Source organism: Sus scrofa, chromosome 16, assembly GCF_054392235.1.
Source record: "Sus scrofa isolate SSC_HxYL_T2T_F1_AM1 chromosome 16, Sscrofa_HxYL_maternal_Yorkshire_Landrace_v2.0, whole genome shotgun sequence".
Lineage (NCBI taxonomy): Eukaryota > Metazoa > Chordata > Mammalia > Artiodactyla > Suidae > Sus > Sus scrofa.
Genome location: NC_139398.1, coordinates 67,526,120 through 67,544,404, shown reverse-complemented (window position 1 = coordinate 67,544,404; position 18,285 = coordinate 67,526,120). Strand labels below are relative to the sequence as shown.

Here is an 18,285-nt window from a genome sequence, read left to right as displayed (position 1 = left end):
GCCTGCAGGGCTATGGATCAAGAAATTCCCAGTCTGAGAGTTCCTGTCGTGGCTCCGAGGAAACAAATCTGACTAGGAACCATGAGGCTGCAAATTTAATCCCTGGCCCAGCTCAGTGGGTTAAAGCTCTGGCGTTGCCATGAACTGTGGTGTAGGTCGAAGACGCAGCTCAGATCCCGTGTTGCTGTGGCTGTGGTGTAGGCCGGCAGCTGTAGCTTCAATTCAGCCCCTAGCCTGGGAACCTCCATATGCCGCAGGTGCAGCCCTAAAAAGCAAAAAGGGGAAGAAGAAGAAAAAGAAAGAAAGAAATTCCCAGTCTGTGGGAGAAAGTACTTGCAAATGATGCAATTGACAAGGGCTTAATTTCCCAAGTAAACAAACAGCTCATACAACTCAATAACAAAACAACAACAATCCAATCAAAAAATGGACAGAAGATCTAAATAGACATTTCTCCAAAGAAGACATGTGGATGGCCAGCAGGCACATGAAAAGATGCTCAACATCATGACAGTGAGTTACCACCTCACACTAATCAGAATGGCCATCATTAAAAATTTACAGATAGCAAATGCTGGAGAGGGTGTGGAGAAAAGGAAACCCTCCTACACTGTCGGTGGGAATGTAAACTGTACAACCACTATGGAAAACAGTGTGGAGGTTCTTCAGAAAACTAAAAATAGAGCTACCGTATGATCGAGCAATCCCACTCCTAGGTATATATCCAGACAAAACTATAATTCAAAACGATACCTACACCCCTGTGTTCATGGCAGCACTACTTACAACAGCCAAGATGTGGAAAGAACCTAAATGTCCATCGACAGATGAATGGATAAAGAAGACGTGGTACATATACACAATCGAATACCACTCAGCCATTAAAAAAGAATGAAATTATGCCATTTGCAGCTACGCGGATGGACCTAGAGATTTTCATACTAAGTGAAGTAAGTCAGAGAAAGACACATACCATATGATATCACTTAGATGTGGCATCTGAAAGATGACACAGATGAACTTAGCAATGAAACAGAAACAGACTCGCAGACATAGAGAGCAGACTGGTGGTTGCCAAGGGGGAGGTGGGGGAGGGAGGGATGGAACTGGGAGTTTGGGATTAGCGGATGCAAACTATGACAGACAGGATGGGTAAACAACAAAGTCCGATTGTATAGCACAAGGAACTATTTTCAATACCCTGTAATAAACTGTAAAGGAAAAGAATTTTTAGGGAGGGAGGAAGGAAAGAAGGAAACCTTCTGTCCATAGGCATATCTATTTTTCTGTCTTTGCTTTCTGACTGCACTTTGGCCCAAGCTTATCTGTTTCTTGTAGCATCTTACTTAAGGCTACAAGAAGTAGTCAGTACAGGAGTTCCCAGTGTGGCACAGTGGTTAACGAATCCGACTAGGAACCATGAGGTTGCAGGTTTGAGCCCTGGCCTTGCTCAGTGGGTTAAAGATCCGGCATTGCCATAGCTGTGGTGTAGGTTGCAGACTCAGCTCGGATCCCGCGTTGTTGTAGCTCTGGCGTAGGCTGGTGGCTACAGCTCCTATTCGAACCCTAGCCTGGGAACCTCCAAATGCTGCGGGAGCGGCCCAAGAAATGGCAAAAAGACAAAAAAAAAAGAAGTAGTCAGTACAATATCCTGAATTTTTTCCTATCATTTCCCCTGAAACTGTAGGCATGCAGTCTGTCTTTGTAGGTCCAACAGGTAACAGTGTATCTCTCTGCGTTTCATTCACAAAATGAGCATCCGCAAATTCCCAATAGGGAACATTGGTGCCTGGCTGTGCCCCATCCTACCTCCAGGACACAGCCATCTTCTTGTCTTCCACTCTGTGGTTTATAGCACCCCACTCCCGAGCACCTAGCACCAAGTTCTGTATTGATCAGGTGTTTGGTTTTTTGTTTTTTTGGTTTTTTTTTTTGGTCTTTTGAGGGCCGCACCCACAGCACATGGAGGTTCCCAGGCTAGGGGTCGAATTGGAGCTATAGCTGCAGGCCTACACCACAGCCACAGCAACTCGGGATCCAAGCCACGGCTACGACCCACACCACAGCTCATGGCAACGCCAGACTCTTAACCCACTGAGCGAGGCCAGGGATCGAACCTGCATCCTCATGGATCCTAGCCAGTTTCATTAACCACTGAGCCATGACGGGAACTCCTTGATCAGGGTGCTTAACAACAAGCAACAGACACAGAATGTCAGCAGGCTATGCAGGGAAGACCTTTTTGGAAAGGAAATTGAGTAGTTCACATATTCATCAGAAGACTGGAGAACCAGCCTCAGAAATCAGGCAGCCACAAGACAGGCACAGCCAAAATCCTACCGCAAAGACAGTCAGGTTAGGACACCGCAAGCTGCTGGAGAAAGTGACCCCGGCGGGCCCTGCCATTGCCTTTGGGGTTCAGCACTGTCACCTACGCCAGACTCTGGCCACTGCCGGAGGCCATGGGGTCTCCAGCTACTGTTGCTGCCACTACTCACCACGAAGGCTTCTTCCTGAGACACCAACAAACACAGATGCTCATGGAACAGAAGAGAGTGGCCTGGTTACATCTAAGAGGCTCAGTAACGGAGGTGCACCTAACCAGGTCATGATTCAGAGCCCAGGGCAGTTGCATGTAATTGTCAGAGGCTAGTCCTGTGCCTGCTTCTAGCTGCAAGGGAGGCCATAAAAAGCAAGACTCTGACGCTTGCTTGCTGTGGAAGGTGGGCCTTGTCCTCCGCCAAGGGGCCTAAAGGGATGGAGTTTCAAATGCTAATTAGATTAGTCCCCACTCCTCCTCCCCCTCAAAAAATACCTCTTTTCTGTGTCATCTGATTTCCCCAACAGCCCTGCCAGGCAAGTTGTGTTAATCCCATTTCATAGATGCAGAAGGTCAGGGTACTTTGTTCTGAATACAAGTAATCCCTTCTGGCCCAATGCCACATGTCTGCACACCAGGTGCCCTTCACCGGGTGCCTCCCTTCTGTGGTCCTCAGCATGGCCTGTGTCACCTGGTGAGTTACCTGGGCTTGGGCCCCCCACTGGACTTGAAATCCATGAGGGTAGAAACAGTGTATTCTAGTCCCCACAGCTCGCACAGCCACCACTGCTGTGTATTTATCAGCAGTGCTGGTGCATGTGTTGGTTGGTTAGCTCACTTTGACCTGATGGATACAGTCCTTCCAAAATTCTTATCCCCAAGTAGCTCCCTGTGACTTCCAGTGATTTTACGTCTCTGCTCCTTTTCTCCTAGCTATCACATGGAAATAACCAAAAGGCAGCAATTGTCTCTGCCATGTCTGAAATCCAATGCGTTAATACATCTTTAAGAAAAAGTTAAGTCCAAGGACTTAATGTAGCTTTCAATGCTCTTTTATCACATGGAGTTTAACACATTAACAACTACGACTTAAGGATCTATTATTGTCCTGACAGTGTGTCTCTAGTTGATGTGACACATATTCCGCAAGTGCCACCTTTGGATCAAAACCATGTAGGAGAAAGCCCCCTTCTGATATGATAACCAGCTAGTCCATTTGGAAGAATCCACCCCAGTCCAGAGGGTCCACCCCTCTGTCTGTTCATTAGTTTCATCTCCGAGCCCTACGTGTGTCCTGGGGGCCAGGAGAGGAGGTGATCCTGGAGTCACACAGACAGGACCCTGAACTCTTGTTCTGCTGCTGGCAGATGTATGTCTTGTAAAAGTGTGTTCATCTCTCCAGGTTTGGATTGTCTGAGGATGAAATGAAATGGTTGATAAAGCCGCTGGCACATAGTAGGGGCCCCATGCATGTTGCTGTTATTGTTACTATTGTCTATTTCTGATTGAGACTCTGCCTGGTGTCGTAGCTATTTCATCAGGTAGGTCCCTGGGGTGACCTGTGTTCCCCAATGTAACAGGACTATTAATACCATTATCACCAATAATCATTAATGACCACAAAAAATGGTGACGGCATGGACAGCTTCTCAGGAGAGACCTGCAGCAGTGAGCTGCCAGCTGCCAGAATGAACGGACGGTCATCTCAGCCTGCTGCGATCCCACTGACCTGGAAACACGACTCCAGAAGGAAGCCCTCCGCCTCGCACACCCTGGGATGCGCGGCCATCCTAACCTCCCCATTCAGTCTCCCAGGAGGGCACCAGCTGTCAGTAGCAAAGCATCTGCCTTGACTCCAGCCCCGATGTCTGGCCCTGGATGAGGAATATCAGCCCTCTGGGGAGAGTCCAGATCCCTGAGTGATGGAAGGGGGATTCTGAGGAGGGGAGAGCTGTGATCCGCACAGCCCTCGCAGAGCGTGTCGGCTCCACCTCCTCCAAGGAGACGGTCCCTGAGGCTTTGCCCGTGGGCTGCTTTTTGATGTATGTGTCAGTCTTGACAGCGACTCCGTTTGAGCTGTGAAGACGGGCGCTGTGGACCACAAAGTAGAGCGGATGCAAGTCAGCCTTAGTCAAGGGGGCGGTATATCCTAGAGTCAGTCACACTGCCTGGTGTCCACGCCGCTGTGCAGTTCCCGGCTCGCCAACCTCGGACAAGTTCAGGAACCCCTAACCCTTCGTCTCCTCATTTGTAAAGCAGCGCTGCTCCTCTCCCACGGGGCTGCTGAAGGATAACACGGGACAGCACAGGGTTGGCCGTGAGCAGCGTGCATCATCCAGTGCACCCCGCTGAGTGTTCACCTTGAGAGAAGGAAGGTCACATGAAACCTGCCTCCCACAGTCCCTGGGGAACAAAAAGAGGAAGGACTGAGGGCAGGGACCCTGCCAGCTTCCTGGCCCCCATGTGCCCAGGCCTTAATTAGCTTCTGGTCACTTTTCTCTTGCAGCTGAACCGAAGTGACAGTGACAGCTCCACCCTGTCCAAGAAGCCACCTTTTGTTCGAAATTCCTTGGAGCGACGCAGTGTCCGGATGAAGCGGGTAAGAGCATCACCTCTGTGTTCCTGCTGCTCCTCCCCTGTCTCCCCAAGCCCCGTGTCCTGCACACACACCCCCTGACGTCTGACTGTTCCTCCTCAGCCGCCGGTTTGAAGAAAGTTGCTCTTGCGAGCACGGTGGTATTTGCAAAGGCAAGTTGGTGAACTAAGGGCTGTGTAGACACTGGGGAATGTGCCAGAGGGTAAACCTAACATTGTTTTCCTGCCAAACAGATTAGATCAGGAGTGTGCATACTTGGCTTTGACTTCTTGGGTAGAAGTTGGACTCACTAAGAACTAATCCACCCAAGGCGTCTTGGTCACGGACGGGAGCCTGCATCAGGCAGGACCCTGCTCTGTGTCATCCAGCAGGCTGAGCACCTGATGGTCCCGACAGCCCGCCCAGCCCTCCCTACTAGCAGACAAGCCTGGGCCCCCCATCCCCACCCCCACCCCAACCCCGGTCAGCAGCAACTGGGAAGCAGGGAGGTGTGAATGGTCTTCTCTCGGTTCAGCTGGAAATAGGCGGGGAAGAGCCCACAAGCTGCCCCTGCAGAGCAGGCTCCCTTTCCTTACGGAGACTTGGCTAAGGGATGGGGGTGGGGTGGCCTTAGGCCAAGGCCAACTCCTGATGGGGACTTTGACCAGGCAGGGTTGCAGGAGGGGTGGTGGGGCCCTCCCTCCCCACTTTGGGCTTTCAATGCAGACTTCACAGGGGTTCTGGGGAGCTTGCAGAAAGAGAATTAGAGGAAAGTAAAAGAGAATTGTAGAGGAAGGAGAACGTGCAGACAGCCCCAAGCAGGAGCCGGCCCCTCTGTGTCTCCTCCGGACCTGCTACTGACAGCCAGCATCTGGAGGTGGCCCTGTGCTTACCCCCACCCCTCCCTCACAAGTCTCCAGAGAGAACCAGAGAGGGAGAGAGAAAGCAGGCAATTCAGAGGAGGCACATCTGGAAAGGAGCGTGCAGGTGATGGTAGGATGTGGACATGGCCTTGAGCGCCAGGGACAGTCAAGTGCCCCCACCCTGTCCGCTGTGGTTGGCTGGTGCTGCAGTCTCTGGGGCACTGGGTCTCCTTGGGAGCTTGTTTGTCTGTTTGTTTGTTTTGCTTTTTAGGGCTGCACCTGTGACATATGAAAGTTCCCAGGCTAGGGGTCAAATCAGAGCTACAGCTGCCAGCCTACGCTGAAGCCACAGCAACACAGGATCCGAGCCACATCTGCGACCCACACCGTAGGTCACGGCAACGCCGGATCCTTAACCCACTGAGCGAGGCCAGGCATCAAACTCGAGTCCTCACGGATACTAGTCAGATTCATTACCACTGAGCCATGATGGGAACTCCTGGAAACTACATTTTAATAAACTCCTTAGAGGATTCTGGAGCAGGTGTTCCATGACACGGCAGGAGCTCCTACTTGCTCCCCGGCACGTCCTATAGCTCACTCCTTGCCAAGGCAGGCCTCATGGAAATTCCTCGTTGTTCATCTCCTTTCCTCTTGGCCCCGGGGGATGGCCTGCTAAGGGAACCCCCTTGATGGTGGGTCTGAGCCCACGTTTCCCTCTGGTCCTAATTATGTCCTGAGGAGCGAGGGCATCCAGAGGCCATGGCAGGGCCCCTGGACACTGCAGTGCTTTTTCCACTTGCTGCCTGAGCGAGGCCTCTCTCTGCTCTGGTCTGTCCTGGCAAGTTTCTGAGAGTGGACATGGGTCAGAGGAAAGGCAAAGAATCTTCATTTGCTGCTCTGAGACCTCAAGCCACATCGATAACTCAGCTGGATTTCCTGGCCCTGCTCATTTATAAGCACAGACCAGACAGTGGTCACCCTCAAAAAGCATCGTAGAGGAAGTTCCTGTGGGACACGGCAGGTTAAAGATCCAGCATTGCCGCAGCTGTTGTACACACTGCAGCTGCAGCTCAGTTTCGTTCCCTGGCCGGGAAACTTCCACGTGCCCCAGATACAACCAAAAAGAAAAAAAAAAAAAAAGCATCATAGAACTTCTGCATTGAGCATGTTCATAAAAGTATGCTTGCCACCCTTGTGACGATAGAACCCATCGAAATGTCTTATGTACCATTTCTTAAATCCCTTAATGGGCATTGTATTGGTTTTGTGTTGCTGCATAAAATTACCACCAATTTGGCAGCCTAAAATTATGCACATTCATTATCTTACAGTTCCCAGGGGTCAGGAGTTGAGGCACAGGTTAGCTGGATCCTCTGCTCAGGGTCTCATCAGGCTGAAATCTAGGTGTTGACTGCCTGCATCCCCATCTAGGGGTTTGACTAGGGGAAGAGGTGCATGCAGGTTCCCCCAGGCCACTGGTAGCGCTTATTTCCCTGTGGTTTTCTTTGCTAGTTGCAGGCCAGGGACCGCTCGGAGCTACCAGAGGTCCTCTTAGGCCCTTTCCAGGTGGCCTCCTCCACAACATACTTTGCTTCTTCAAGGCGAACAGGAGACCTCTTTCCGGGAAGGGCCCAGTTTAATCTTTTAAGGGCTCACCTGATTAGGTCAGGCCTACCCAGGATAACTTCCCTTTTGATTAACTCAAGGTCAACTGGTTAGTCGTAGGAGTGATACTCCATAGTATTCATGGGGCCCACCCAAACTGAAGGAGAGGAGATTATATAGAGTATGTTGTTAGGAGGTGTGACTCTTCTTTTTTTTTCTTTTTTTTTTTTTTTTTGCTTTTTAGGGCTGAACCCATGGCGTATGGAGGTTCCCAGGCTAGAGGTTGAATCAGATCTACAGCTGCCAGCCTACACCCCAGCCACAGACAACTGCAACTTACACCACAGCTCACTGCAATGCCACAGCTCACTGAGCGAGGCCAGGGCTCGAACCTGCAACCTCATGGTTACTGGTCAGATTTGTTTCCACTGCGCCACAACGGGAACTCCAGGAGGTATGACTCTTGAGTGCCATCTTCGAACTTTGCCTCCCATACTCCTTTAGGTATTTTTTAATCATTAGCATTTTCTGATAGTGGAAGAGTTAATGATTGTACTTAATCAAGATCTTTTCCGTACAGATAACTGCAGAACTCAACTCAAATATAGCGTGAGGAGTTCTCACTGTGGCTCAGCAGGTTAAGGACCTGACGAGGTCTCCGTGAGGATGTGGGTTCAATCTTTGGCCTTGCTTAGTGGTGGGTTAAGGATCTGGCATTGCCAAAAGCTGCGGTGTAGGTCACAGATGCAGCTCAGATCCAGTAGTGATGTGGCTGTGGTGTTAGACCTCAGCTGCAGCTCCGATTCGATCCCTAGCCTGGGAACTTGCTTGTGACGCAGGTGCAGCCGTAAAAAGAAAAAAAGTACACACACACACACACGCATATTCCCTTCTGCATTGAGGGAACAGCTTCAGAGCAGGTCAGTGACAAGAAGCCAGTAAAAGGAGGACGCAGATGTTGAGGGGACTGAGAGTAGAGAAAGCATCGCTCACTGGGGTCTGCAGCCAGCGGCTTGGGGTGGAATCGCAGCTTTACTGCTTCTAATCTGTGTGACTTGACCTCTTGGCGCTTCATCTGTGCAGATGGTAACAGGACCTCACAGACTTGTGAAAATGAACTGAGGTTAACAGAAGTAAAAAGTGCCCAGCACCCAGTGTCTGGGGCATAAAAATGCTCAATATCTCAGACGAGGCGAAATCAAGACAGGTTCCGGGGTGGGGAGAGCGAGGCCTATTTGTGAAGGAGTGGAAGCCGAGGATGAACGAAGGACGGCTTCTGGGGTTCCGTGGGGGCGGTCCTGTGGACTCTCTGGACCCCGCCCTTTAAAAACGAGTCAAAAATCATTCCCATCCCGCAGCCTTCGTCGGTCAAATCCCTGCGCGCAGAGCGCCTGCTCCGCACCTCGCTGGACCTCGAGTTGGACCTGCAGGCAACCAGGACCTGGCACAGTCAGCTGACCCAGGAGATCTCGGTGCTGAAGGAGCTCAAGGAGCAGCTGGAACAAGCCAAGAGCCATGGGGAGAAGGAGCTGCCACAGTGGTTGCGCGAGGACGAGCGCTTCCGCCTGCTGCTGAGGATGCTGGAGAAGCGGGTGAGCTCCCGGCAGGGAAAGGAGGTGGCACACACCCCCTGGGCAGAGGGCACGTCACTGCAGGGTGGTGTGGCCAGAGCCTTGCTGAGTTCTCACGGCACGGTGAACACTGAGAGTGTTCCCGGGACCACTCACGCCCATCAGCAAAGGGAACCAGGAGTCCCTCCACCCAGTACACTTTATTCTCTCTGGACTGGCTGCTAGGACCTTTCGCTGCATTCCCGTGTTTATGTGTGCACGCTCTTTTTTTTTCTTTTTTTTTTTTTTTGCCTTTTCCAGGGCCGCTCCCGCGGCATATGGAGGTTCCCAGGCTAGGGGTCTAATTGGAGCCGTAGCCACCGGCCTATGCCAGAGCCATAGCAATGCCAGATCCAAGCAGTGTCTGTGACCTACACCACAGCTCACAGCAACGCCAGATCCTCAACCCACTGAGCAAGGCCAGAGATGGAACCCTCAACCTCATGGTTCCTAGTCGGATTCCTTAACCACTGCACCATGACGGGAACTCCTGCACACTCTTATTATTCACACATTTATTCCTTCAGGAGGTCCTTCATCAAGTATGTTGGATACCTAATCTGCGCTGGGGCACACACTTTTAGCAGAGCAGATACAGGACGCTGAGCTACCCCAGTGCCTGCCCCTGTGGTCCCACAGAGCACTTGTCTCCAAAGGGAAGAGCTGTGGCTCCTGCAGGGCTTTGTCTTGATGAAGGTACCTGGGAATACAGGCCTGCTCGACTCTGCCCTAGTGTAGTGAGTTTGAGAGATGTCAGGATTGCTCAGGAAAAAGATGTAACCACACAATGGCCATAGCACACAATGAGTTTAATTTCTCACTGCATGAGACACCCCCAGGCCCCCCACCCTGCAAAAAGCAACTGTTCCGAGGCCATACCTAGAGGGGGAGGAGGGGGTTGGAGAGGGGGCCTAGGCAGATGATGTCATTCTGAGCCCCATGAGGAGTCTCTGGGCTGGAAAGCTTCAAAGCAGCAGCAGTTTTGGGTCTTTACTAGCCCTGGGATTTATCTTATCTGTGAATAGCAGATATTGGGTGCAGCTTTTAGGGGGTATGCCAAACAGGAAGGTTCTAAACTGCTAGAGGAAATTTGCTTGTTTGAGCTCCATTTAAAACAATTGAGAGTTCCTCGGCGGCCTGGTGATTAAGGATTTGGTGTTTTCATTGCTGTGACTTGGATTTGCTCCTTGGCCTGGGAACTAATGCTCGCCATGGCCATGGAGGGAAAAAAAAAAAACTGGATAAGTAAAAATTTGACTTCCGCCCCAGTGTGACTCTTGAGCTAACAGGTCCCAGACTACAGTGATAAATTCACCACCAACGGGGCACATACAGAACCACCTTCAACTCATTTCTGGAATACCTGCCAGAATTGCCGCTCATGACAGGCCTGACAGACTTTTGCTAGTTTTCTCTCTTCACAAATCCTAACAAGGCAGTGCAGAGGGTGCCTGCCTGGATTGTTGGGAGGGTCATTGGTTGAAACCAGTGCTCAGTGTAGGTGGTGATGGCTTAGAGCAGGGAAGTGAAGTGGTGCTGGGCTTCTTAGGTCTGGACTAGTGTGGGGGCTTCACATGGACTCTGGTAATTCAGAAGTTCCAGAACTGTTTCTTCCTTTCTTTGTATTACTCATAACCTCTATACTTATAATAGGATTATAATAAAAGCACTAAGGGAAAATAGAAAATTATACAAAGCTTTAAGGAAGAGAAGGAAATATATCCCTAATCTAATGGTAATTGCCTATTACATTAATCTTGGAGCTTCCTAGTACCCAAGGCAAAAAGAGGTAAGAAACAAGTGCATATGCACCCTGCCTTAAGAAAGCATCAATGGGTTCCTGCTGAGGTGCAGTGTGTTAAGAATCCGACTGCAGTGGCTCAGGCTGCTGTGGAGGCATGGATTCGAGCTCCAGCCCAGTGTAGTGGGTTAAAGGATCCGGCTTTGCCACTGCTGGGACATAGGTCACAAGGTCACAGCTATGGCTTGGATTTGATCTCTGGGCTGGGTGCTTCCGTATGCTGGGAGTGCAGCTTAAAAAAAAAAAAAATGTATGTATATGAGTGATAAGGAGCTGCTATTAAAGAGCCATTTAAATGGATTTAAACGGTAGCTTCATTGATCAAAATTCTGTCTTCATGCAATGTGTTCAAGTATATGGTACATTGATATGACAAAAGCAACATTGTGTCCATAGGTTTGTATCAGGAAGGAAGGGTGTAACATATCTAAAGCCTCTGCCCCCCAACTGTGTGACGTGGAATTGAGTTTCCACCATTTCTCAGTTGTTTGATGTTTAAAAAGTTTCTTAACATACCTGAGCCTTAGTTTCCTCATCTGTAACATAGAGGTCATTATAAAATTTACCTTCCTAAGAATTCCCGTCGTGGCTCAGTGGTTAACGAATCCGACTAGGAACCATGAGGTTGCGGGTTCGGTCCCTGGTCTTGCTCAGTGGGTTAAGAATCCGGCACTGCTGCGAGCTGTGGTATAGGTCAGACAACGGCTCGGATCTGGCGTTGCTGTGGCTGTGGTGTAGGCCGGCGGCTACAGCTCCAATTCGACCCCCAGCCTGGGAACCTCCATATGCCACGGGAGCGGCCTAAGAAATGGCAAAAAGACAAAAAATAAAATAAAATTTACCTTCCTAGGTGGCCCTGAGGATGAGAGAGGTAACACACATTTTGTCAGGCAGCCCAGCTTACTTCTGACGGGTTCCCACAGCCGTTCCGTCCCTTGGCCCCGAAAACCCGTCCTCTCTGACACATGACGGGATCCCATCCCTTCATCATTTGGAATAAAGAGGGTCCTGCAGTGGAACAGGAAGAGTGAGGGTGCCTGCTCTGAGACCCTCCCACCTTTGACGAGAGACCCCTCATCTGTGCGAGACAGTTCTCCTGGGCTGACCCATCTCCAGAGACCCTAAGGACTTTGTGCTGCCTCCCTCTGCCCCACAGATGGACCGAGCAGAGCACAAGGGCGAGCTTCACACAGACAAGATGATGCGGACGGCCGCCAAGGATGTGCACAGGCTTCGAGGCCAGAGCTGTAAGGAGCCCCCAGAAGTGCAGTCTTTCAGGTCAGCAGTGGGCACCCGGCCAGCCCGCCCTCCCCTTCCCATCCTGCCTGCCTCCTGCATCCTCTTTTCTTCGTCTCGCTGCTCCCCGTCCCAGGGTCCCTTCGCAGCAGATGCTCATCCTCTGCCGGGCCGTCGCTGGCGGTCTGCGAGCGCCGCAGCGCTTTCCCTCGGCTGTCTTCATCCGTCCCCGCGCCACTGGGGCTAATTTGTCAGAGCCTCTTCTTTAATGAATGAGCCACCTGCTCCGGCCTTGCCTCTTAGTGTTGCCATCTCCAGTAACTGTGGAGGACTGGCTGAATGATAAATAAGCCGGGGGGTGACGGATGCTTGCCTGGCCTCTGCCTGCTGCCTGCCGGGATCTCAGGGAGACGCCTGCTTGCCGCCCTGGACCCAGGCATGTCATGGCAGGGCCCCGCACCCCCCTTTGGCCTGGGCTTCCGGTCACAGAGAGTTTTGCATTTAGACTTGTGAATGCCCTCTCTGAAGAGCTACTCATGTTTGTGTATGTGCTTAAAAAAAAAACCCTGTGGAATATAAACATATAATTTGTGTAACCACATTTGAGCCCCTCTTCATTTTTTAACCAATTGGGAATCTAAAACAAACCAACAGTGGAAGTGGCCCAAGGGCCCTTTCAGGCTCCAGAGGCCCCTAATGGGGACTGAAGGTGGCTGGTTCTGCTGATGTCCCTGGAAGCAGTGGTTCTCAACCAGGGATGATGAGGGGTCCCCAGGGACACATGGCAGTGTCTAGGCACACTTTTGATTGTCACAACTGGAAAGAGGGAGAGCTGCTATTGGCATCTACTGAGTAAGCATCCTACAATGTATAGGGCAGCCCCACAGCAAAGAATTATCCTGCCCATAATATCAATAAAGCGAGGTTGAAAAGCCCCATTCTGAGATGCAAGCTCTTACATGCAAAATGGATAAATAGGGAATTCTCGGTGTGGCGCAGCAGAAGTGAACCCAACTAGTATCGGTGAGGACACAGGTTCGATCCCTGACCTCGCTCAGAAAATGGTGTTGCTGTGAGCGGTGGTGTAGGCTGGTAGCTGCAGCTCCGATTTGTCCCCTAGCCTGGGAACTTCCATATCCCGCTGGTGTGGCCCTAAAATGGAAAAAAAAAAAAAAGAAAACTAGCAGGGTTCTCTTGTATACCACATGGAACTCTATTCAGTATTCTGAGGAGTTCCCTGGTAGCCTAATGGTTAAGGATCTGGCATTGTCACTACTGTGACTCAGGTTCAATCCCTGGCCTAGGAACTTCTGCATGCCACGGGCACAGCCCCCTAAAAATCTCCTGAGATAAACCATAATGGAAAAGAATGTGACCGAGGATGTGTATAAATGTATAACTGAATCACTGCGCTGTACAGTAGAAATTCATACAACATTGTAAATCAACGATACTTCAATTTCAAAAAAGAAAAAAAGAGGAGTTCCTGTCGTGGCTCAGTGGAAACAGATCTGACTGGTATCCATGAGGACTCAGGTTCGATCCCCGGCCTCGCTCAGTGGGTTAAGGATCCGGCATTGCCATGAGATGTGGTGTAGGTCACAGACGCGGCTCGGATCTGGCATTGCTGTGGCTGTGGTGTAGGCCGGCAGCTGCAGCTCCAATTTGACCCTTAGCCTGGGAACCTCCATTTGCTGTGGGTGCAGCCCTAAAAAGACAAAAAAAAAAGAAAGAAAGAAAAAGCTCGGCTCTAATGAGATGGGCTCTTTTACAGGGAGAAGATGGCGTTTTTCACCCGGCCTCGGATGAATATCCCAACCCTCTCTGCAGACGATGTTTAAATCGCCAGAAAAGTATTTCCTTTGTTCCCTTGAATACGCTGTGAACCTAGACTGTGGCTAAAGTTATTTAAGTGGTGTTATATGAAGGTACTGAGTCACAAGTCCGCTAGTACTCTCGATGGTTTGAAGACACACAGATTTTTTTTTTTTTTTTTTTTTTTAGTTGGGGCTCTATTGTTATTAAAAAAAAACAAAAACAAAAAAACCAGCATTACCATGACAAGATTGTATAGTTTGTATATTTAGGAATGTATTTTTGAGAAAGAAAATTTAAATGAACTAAAGCAGTGTTCAGTTGCTGCTCTTCTTAAAATTGTTTAGACTTTTTTTTTTCTTTTTTTTTTTTTTTTTGTACAGCTCTACCTTCTAGAGGTTTCACTGCAATAAGAAGTAATGTTCGAGGGACGATAATCCTCAAAGGACGTCCTACCGATGTCACAGCACAGCTGACCTTTCTTACTTAACATATTTTGTACTATATTAAAACAAAACAAAACAAAAATGCACGAGACCTGTTTGAGGGATTCTGGGGTGCGCCCAGGAATCTTCACGGGCTGTGATGTGTTTTTGTGGGGCCGCCTGACGAGGAGTGGGCAGCGGGGCAGCCTGCCCATGCTGGTCTCAGATGCCCAGTGAAGCCGCTGTAGCGAGTGAGGGAGGGCTGTGGAGAACTCCTTTCTATTTGATCTCCGTCAATAAAGTGGCCTTTCTGAACCAACGTGCTCTCTCTTTTTCTCCCCCCCCAACCCCCCCAGTCCAGGTGACTGTGTTTTCTTTTGTCCACTCACTTGCTCCTTAAGTGAAAAATAACTGCCCAGCTGGGGCTGTTGCAAACACATCCGCAATCAGCCTGGAACAGGTCAGGAGCAAAAGTCTCTTCCTCCTCCCTCACTTTAGCCTGTGCAGCTGTCCTCAAAGTGTGGTGTACTACCAGCCACACGAGAATCCCCTGGAGCAGCTTGTAAAAAAACACAAACTCCTGGGAGTTCCCACTGTGGCACGGTGGGATCGGCTGTGTCTCTGCAGTGCCGGGACGGAGGTTTGATCCTGGCCTGGCGCGGTGGGTTAAGGATCCAGTGTTGCCACGGCTGCAGCTTAGGTCACATCTGTGGCTCAGATCTGATCCCTGGCCTGGAAACTCTATATGCTGTGGGGTGGCCAAAAAAGGGGAAAAAAAAATATATATATATATATATATATGTATGTATATATATGTATAATAAATGGGAGTACCTGTTGTGGCACAGCAGAAATGAATCCGACTAATATCCATGAGGTTTCGGATTCGGTCCCTGGCCTTGCTTAGTGGGTTAAGGATCCGGCGTTGCCACGAGCTGTGGTGTAGGTCGCAGATGTGGCTCGGATCTGGCGTTGCTGTGGCTGTGGTGAAACCAGCAGCTGTTACTCCAGTTTGACCCCTAGCCTGGGAACCTCCATGTGGCAACCCGTGGCCTTAAAAAGCCAAATAAATAAATTATATATATATATTTGTTTCATTTTTATTTATTTTTATTTTTTTTGTCTTTGCCTGTTCTTGAGCCGCTTCCACGGCATATGGAGGTTCCCAGGCTAGGGGTCTAATCGGAGCTGTAGCCACCAGCCTACACCAGAGCCACAGCAACGCGGGATCTGAGCCACATCTGCAACCTACACCACAGCTCACGGCAACGCCAGATCCTTAACCCACTGAGCAAGACTAGGGATCGAACCCACAACCTCATGGTTCTTGGTTGGATTCGTTAACCACTATGCCACAACGAGAACTCTAGTTTCATTTTTATATAAATACACACACATACACATATAGACTCTTGGACTTCCCTGGTGACTCAGCTGTTAAGGATCTGGTGTTGGCACTGCTGTGGCTTGGGTAGCTGCTGTACCATGGGTTCAATCCCGGGCCTGAGAATTTCCACATGCCACAGGAATGGCCAAAAAGAACAAAACACAGAAATACAGGCTCTTGGTGCTCACTTTGACAGCACATAAAATAAAACTGGGACCACACAGAGAAGGTCAGCTTGCCCCTTGTGCGTGGACGACACGCAGGCTCATGAAGCGTCCCATCTTCTGTGCCTGCGCCAGCATCTCTCACCCTTTGCTCATCAGCTCCAAAGGAGACTCCGTGCATCCAAAGCATGCTCTCTGTCACGGAGTGCTGAAACTGATTTTTTTTCCCTGTAAAAATATTCATGTAAGGCCATCTGCGAAATGAGGATGAAGCTGAGTTACATCTGGGAAAAAAAATAAAAAACAGTGTAGACTCCCAGACCCTTCCCCCAACCAGGATGGCCTGGAGACCCCCTTTTATCCACGTTCCCACTGTAAGTCCTATGCACACTGCAGTTTGAGGGACCCACTGGTATGATGTGATGGAGCCCAGGCATCGGCAAAGTTGCGAGGTCCCCACGTCCCACTGGCGAGTCACACAGGGGGCACCAACACGCATGACCCCCTCCAGGCCACTGAGGATGGCTGGGGGGGCGGGGGTGGTGACGGAAGGACCAGAGCCCGCTTCTTGGCTGCAGGGCTCTCCCCCCACCCCCTTACTGCATTCCTTACCTGGCGGAGGTAGAAGGAACCTACAGTGGTGTAGACCCCACCGTTATGCCCATGTGGCTTCTAGGGCTGTGGGGAGCCAGGCCCCTGTAACTATCCAGTCCTGTTTATCATCACCAACCCAGGCCTCACCTCTGAACACAAGTCCCTGGGGCACTCTCTCCTGTGGAGTCCCAGCGCACCTGTTCAGGATGGGCTTTGAACTTCCTTTAAATGAATATCAGTGTTGCCCCAACTCAATTGTAATAGGTCCAAGGGCATAAGGATTGTGTCCTATGCTGTTCCTATGGCCCCTGATGCCAGCCCAGAGTGCTGAGGCAGCTGCTGTCCCCACTGACCCCTCCCTGCAGTTCAGGGCGCTGGCTGCAGCGATGGGCAGACGACCCATCCCACTGGCCACCGGTGTGAGACCAGGGATGGGTATGGGGCCCCAGCTGGCCAGGCAGAGCCTTCCCCCCGCATTTGCCACCTGAAGATTACGAACTAGATTTCTCTTCCCATGGTCAGTTATCATGACCATGGTTTCAGCTTCTGAGGCCATCCCTGCGGAGAGAAGCAGATGTGAGAAGTGGAGAAAGAAGGGGTACGGGGCGGGTCGGAATCCACCGAGACCGAAGGTCAGTTGCATCCTCGATCTAGTCATAGTCTGTCTGGTGAACAGAGTCAAGAGGACTCAATAAAGGGAGGTCTTGCTGTGGCTCAGCAGGTTACGAACCCAACTAGGATCCATGAGGACACAGGTTCGATCCCTGGCCTCACTCAGTGGGTTCAGGACCCAGTGTTGCCATGAGCTGTGGTGTAAGACACAGATTCTGCTCAGTTCCTGCATTGCTGTGGCCATGGCCGGCAGCTGCAGCTCCAATTCAACCCCTAGCCTGGGACCCTCCATATGCCATGGGTGTGGCCCTTAAAAAAAAAAAAGATTCAAGCTGGTGTGACACTGGACCCAGGTGTTGTACACATGGAATGATACCGGCCAGGGGCCCTAGGACACTGGGTGGCCTCCCCATCATCTCTAGAAGTCATTCTGTGCTTGGGGCAGCTCCCACTGCGAGTAGGAGCAAAAGGGGGCCTGCCTTCACCTAGAGCTTCAGTATAAGCTTGGTGCCCACCTGTTTCCAATTTAGATTTTTGTTTTCAGCTGCTGTGTAATTAATACACATGATTTTAAAAACCTCAAATACTACAGAAAGACATAAACTATAGACTAAGACACCCCCACCCTTTGGAATCAACAATTAATCATTGTTAATCTGGTGGTTTCCACTTGAGTCATTGACCTTTATTCCTTGTTCATCGTCTGCAGGCAACCTCCGTCCCCTCCCTGCCATAAAGATGCGGAGATCGTGTCACCTACTTTCCCTTTCTCCTCAGCAACACCTTCTCATTTTTGCTAGTTACATCATTGCTTTTTATGTAGATAAACACAGGATTACATTTACATGCTGCTCCGTGATGGCCGTCAAGCTTCTCATTATGAGTGCACTTGAAAAATTAAGAACTATGAACAGAAACATGCAATAGGAGGGAGACGTCAATCTTATTCCCTATGGAAACAGAAAGTATGATTGGACCTGGGGCATTAGCACTTTGTTGCTGGAAGGAGAATTCAAGGATCCAATCATCTTTTCCTTCCCCCGTGATCCTCTTTGTTTCTTTCTGGTCACCGTTTCTCATACGCCGTGTCTTCATTTTGGGGTTTCCAATCCAAGAGCAAGTTCTGTCAATCCTGCCTCCAAAACACAGCATGAGTCCATCCTTTTTTTTTTTTTTTTTTTTTTTTTTTTCTGTTATCGCTTTGGTTCATTATGCCTCACCAGGAATATTTCCAGAGGCTCCTGTGTGTCGGAGCTGCCATAACAAGGTGCTACA

The 18,285-nt window shown here is 50.1% G+C and overlaps 1 protein-coding gene and 1 non-coding gene across 3 annotated transcripts in view; both read left to right on the top strand.

Moving 5' to 3' along the window:
* Positions 1 to 14,572, top strand: part of WWC1 (WW and C2 domain containing 1) — a 176,791-nt gene extending 162,219 nt beyond the window's left edge. Inside the window, exons 20-24 of one of the 2 annotated variants that reach the window (XM_085001809.1) lie at positions 4,827 to 4,919; positions 8,725 to 8,958; positions 11,934 to 12,055; positions 13,788 to 13,866; positions 14,212 to 14,572. In XM_085001809.1, coding sequence (XP_084857935.1) covers positions 4,827 to 4,919; positions 8,725 to 8,958; positions 11,934 to 12,055; positions 13,788 to 13,854 — 516 coding nt within the window. In that variant the 3' untranslated portion in view covers positions 13,855 to 13,866; positions 14,212 to 14,572. Of the gene's footprint in view, positions 1 to 4,826; positions 4,920 to 8,724; positions 8,959 to 11,933; positions 12,056 to 13,787 lie in introns of both variants that reach the window. The other variant, XM_021077057.2, reaches the window with a different exon arrangement.
* A 1,248-nt stretch (positions 14,573 to 15,820) lies between these two features.
* On the top strand, positions 15,821 to 15,927 carry LOC146395643 (U6 spliceosomal RNA). Its single transcript, XR_014831673.1, has one exon. It is a non-coding gene; the product is annotated as a U6 spliceosomal RNA (small nuclear RNA).
* Positions 15,928 to 18,285: the final 2,358 nt, after the last annotated feature.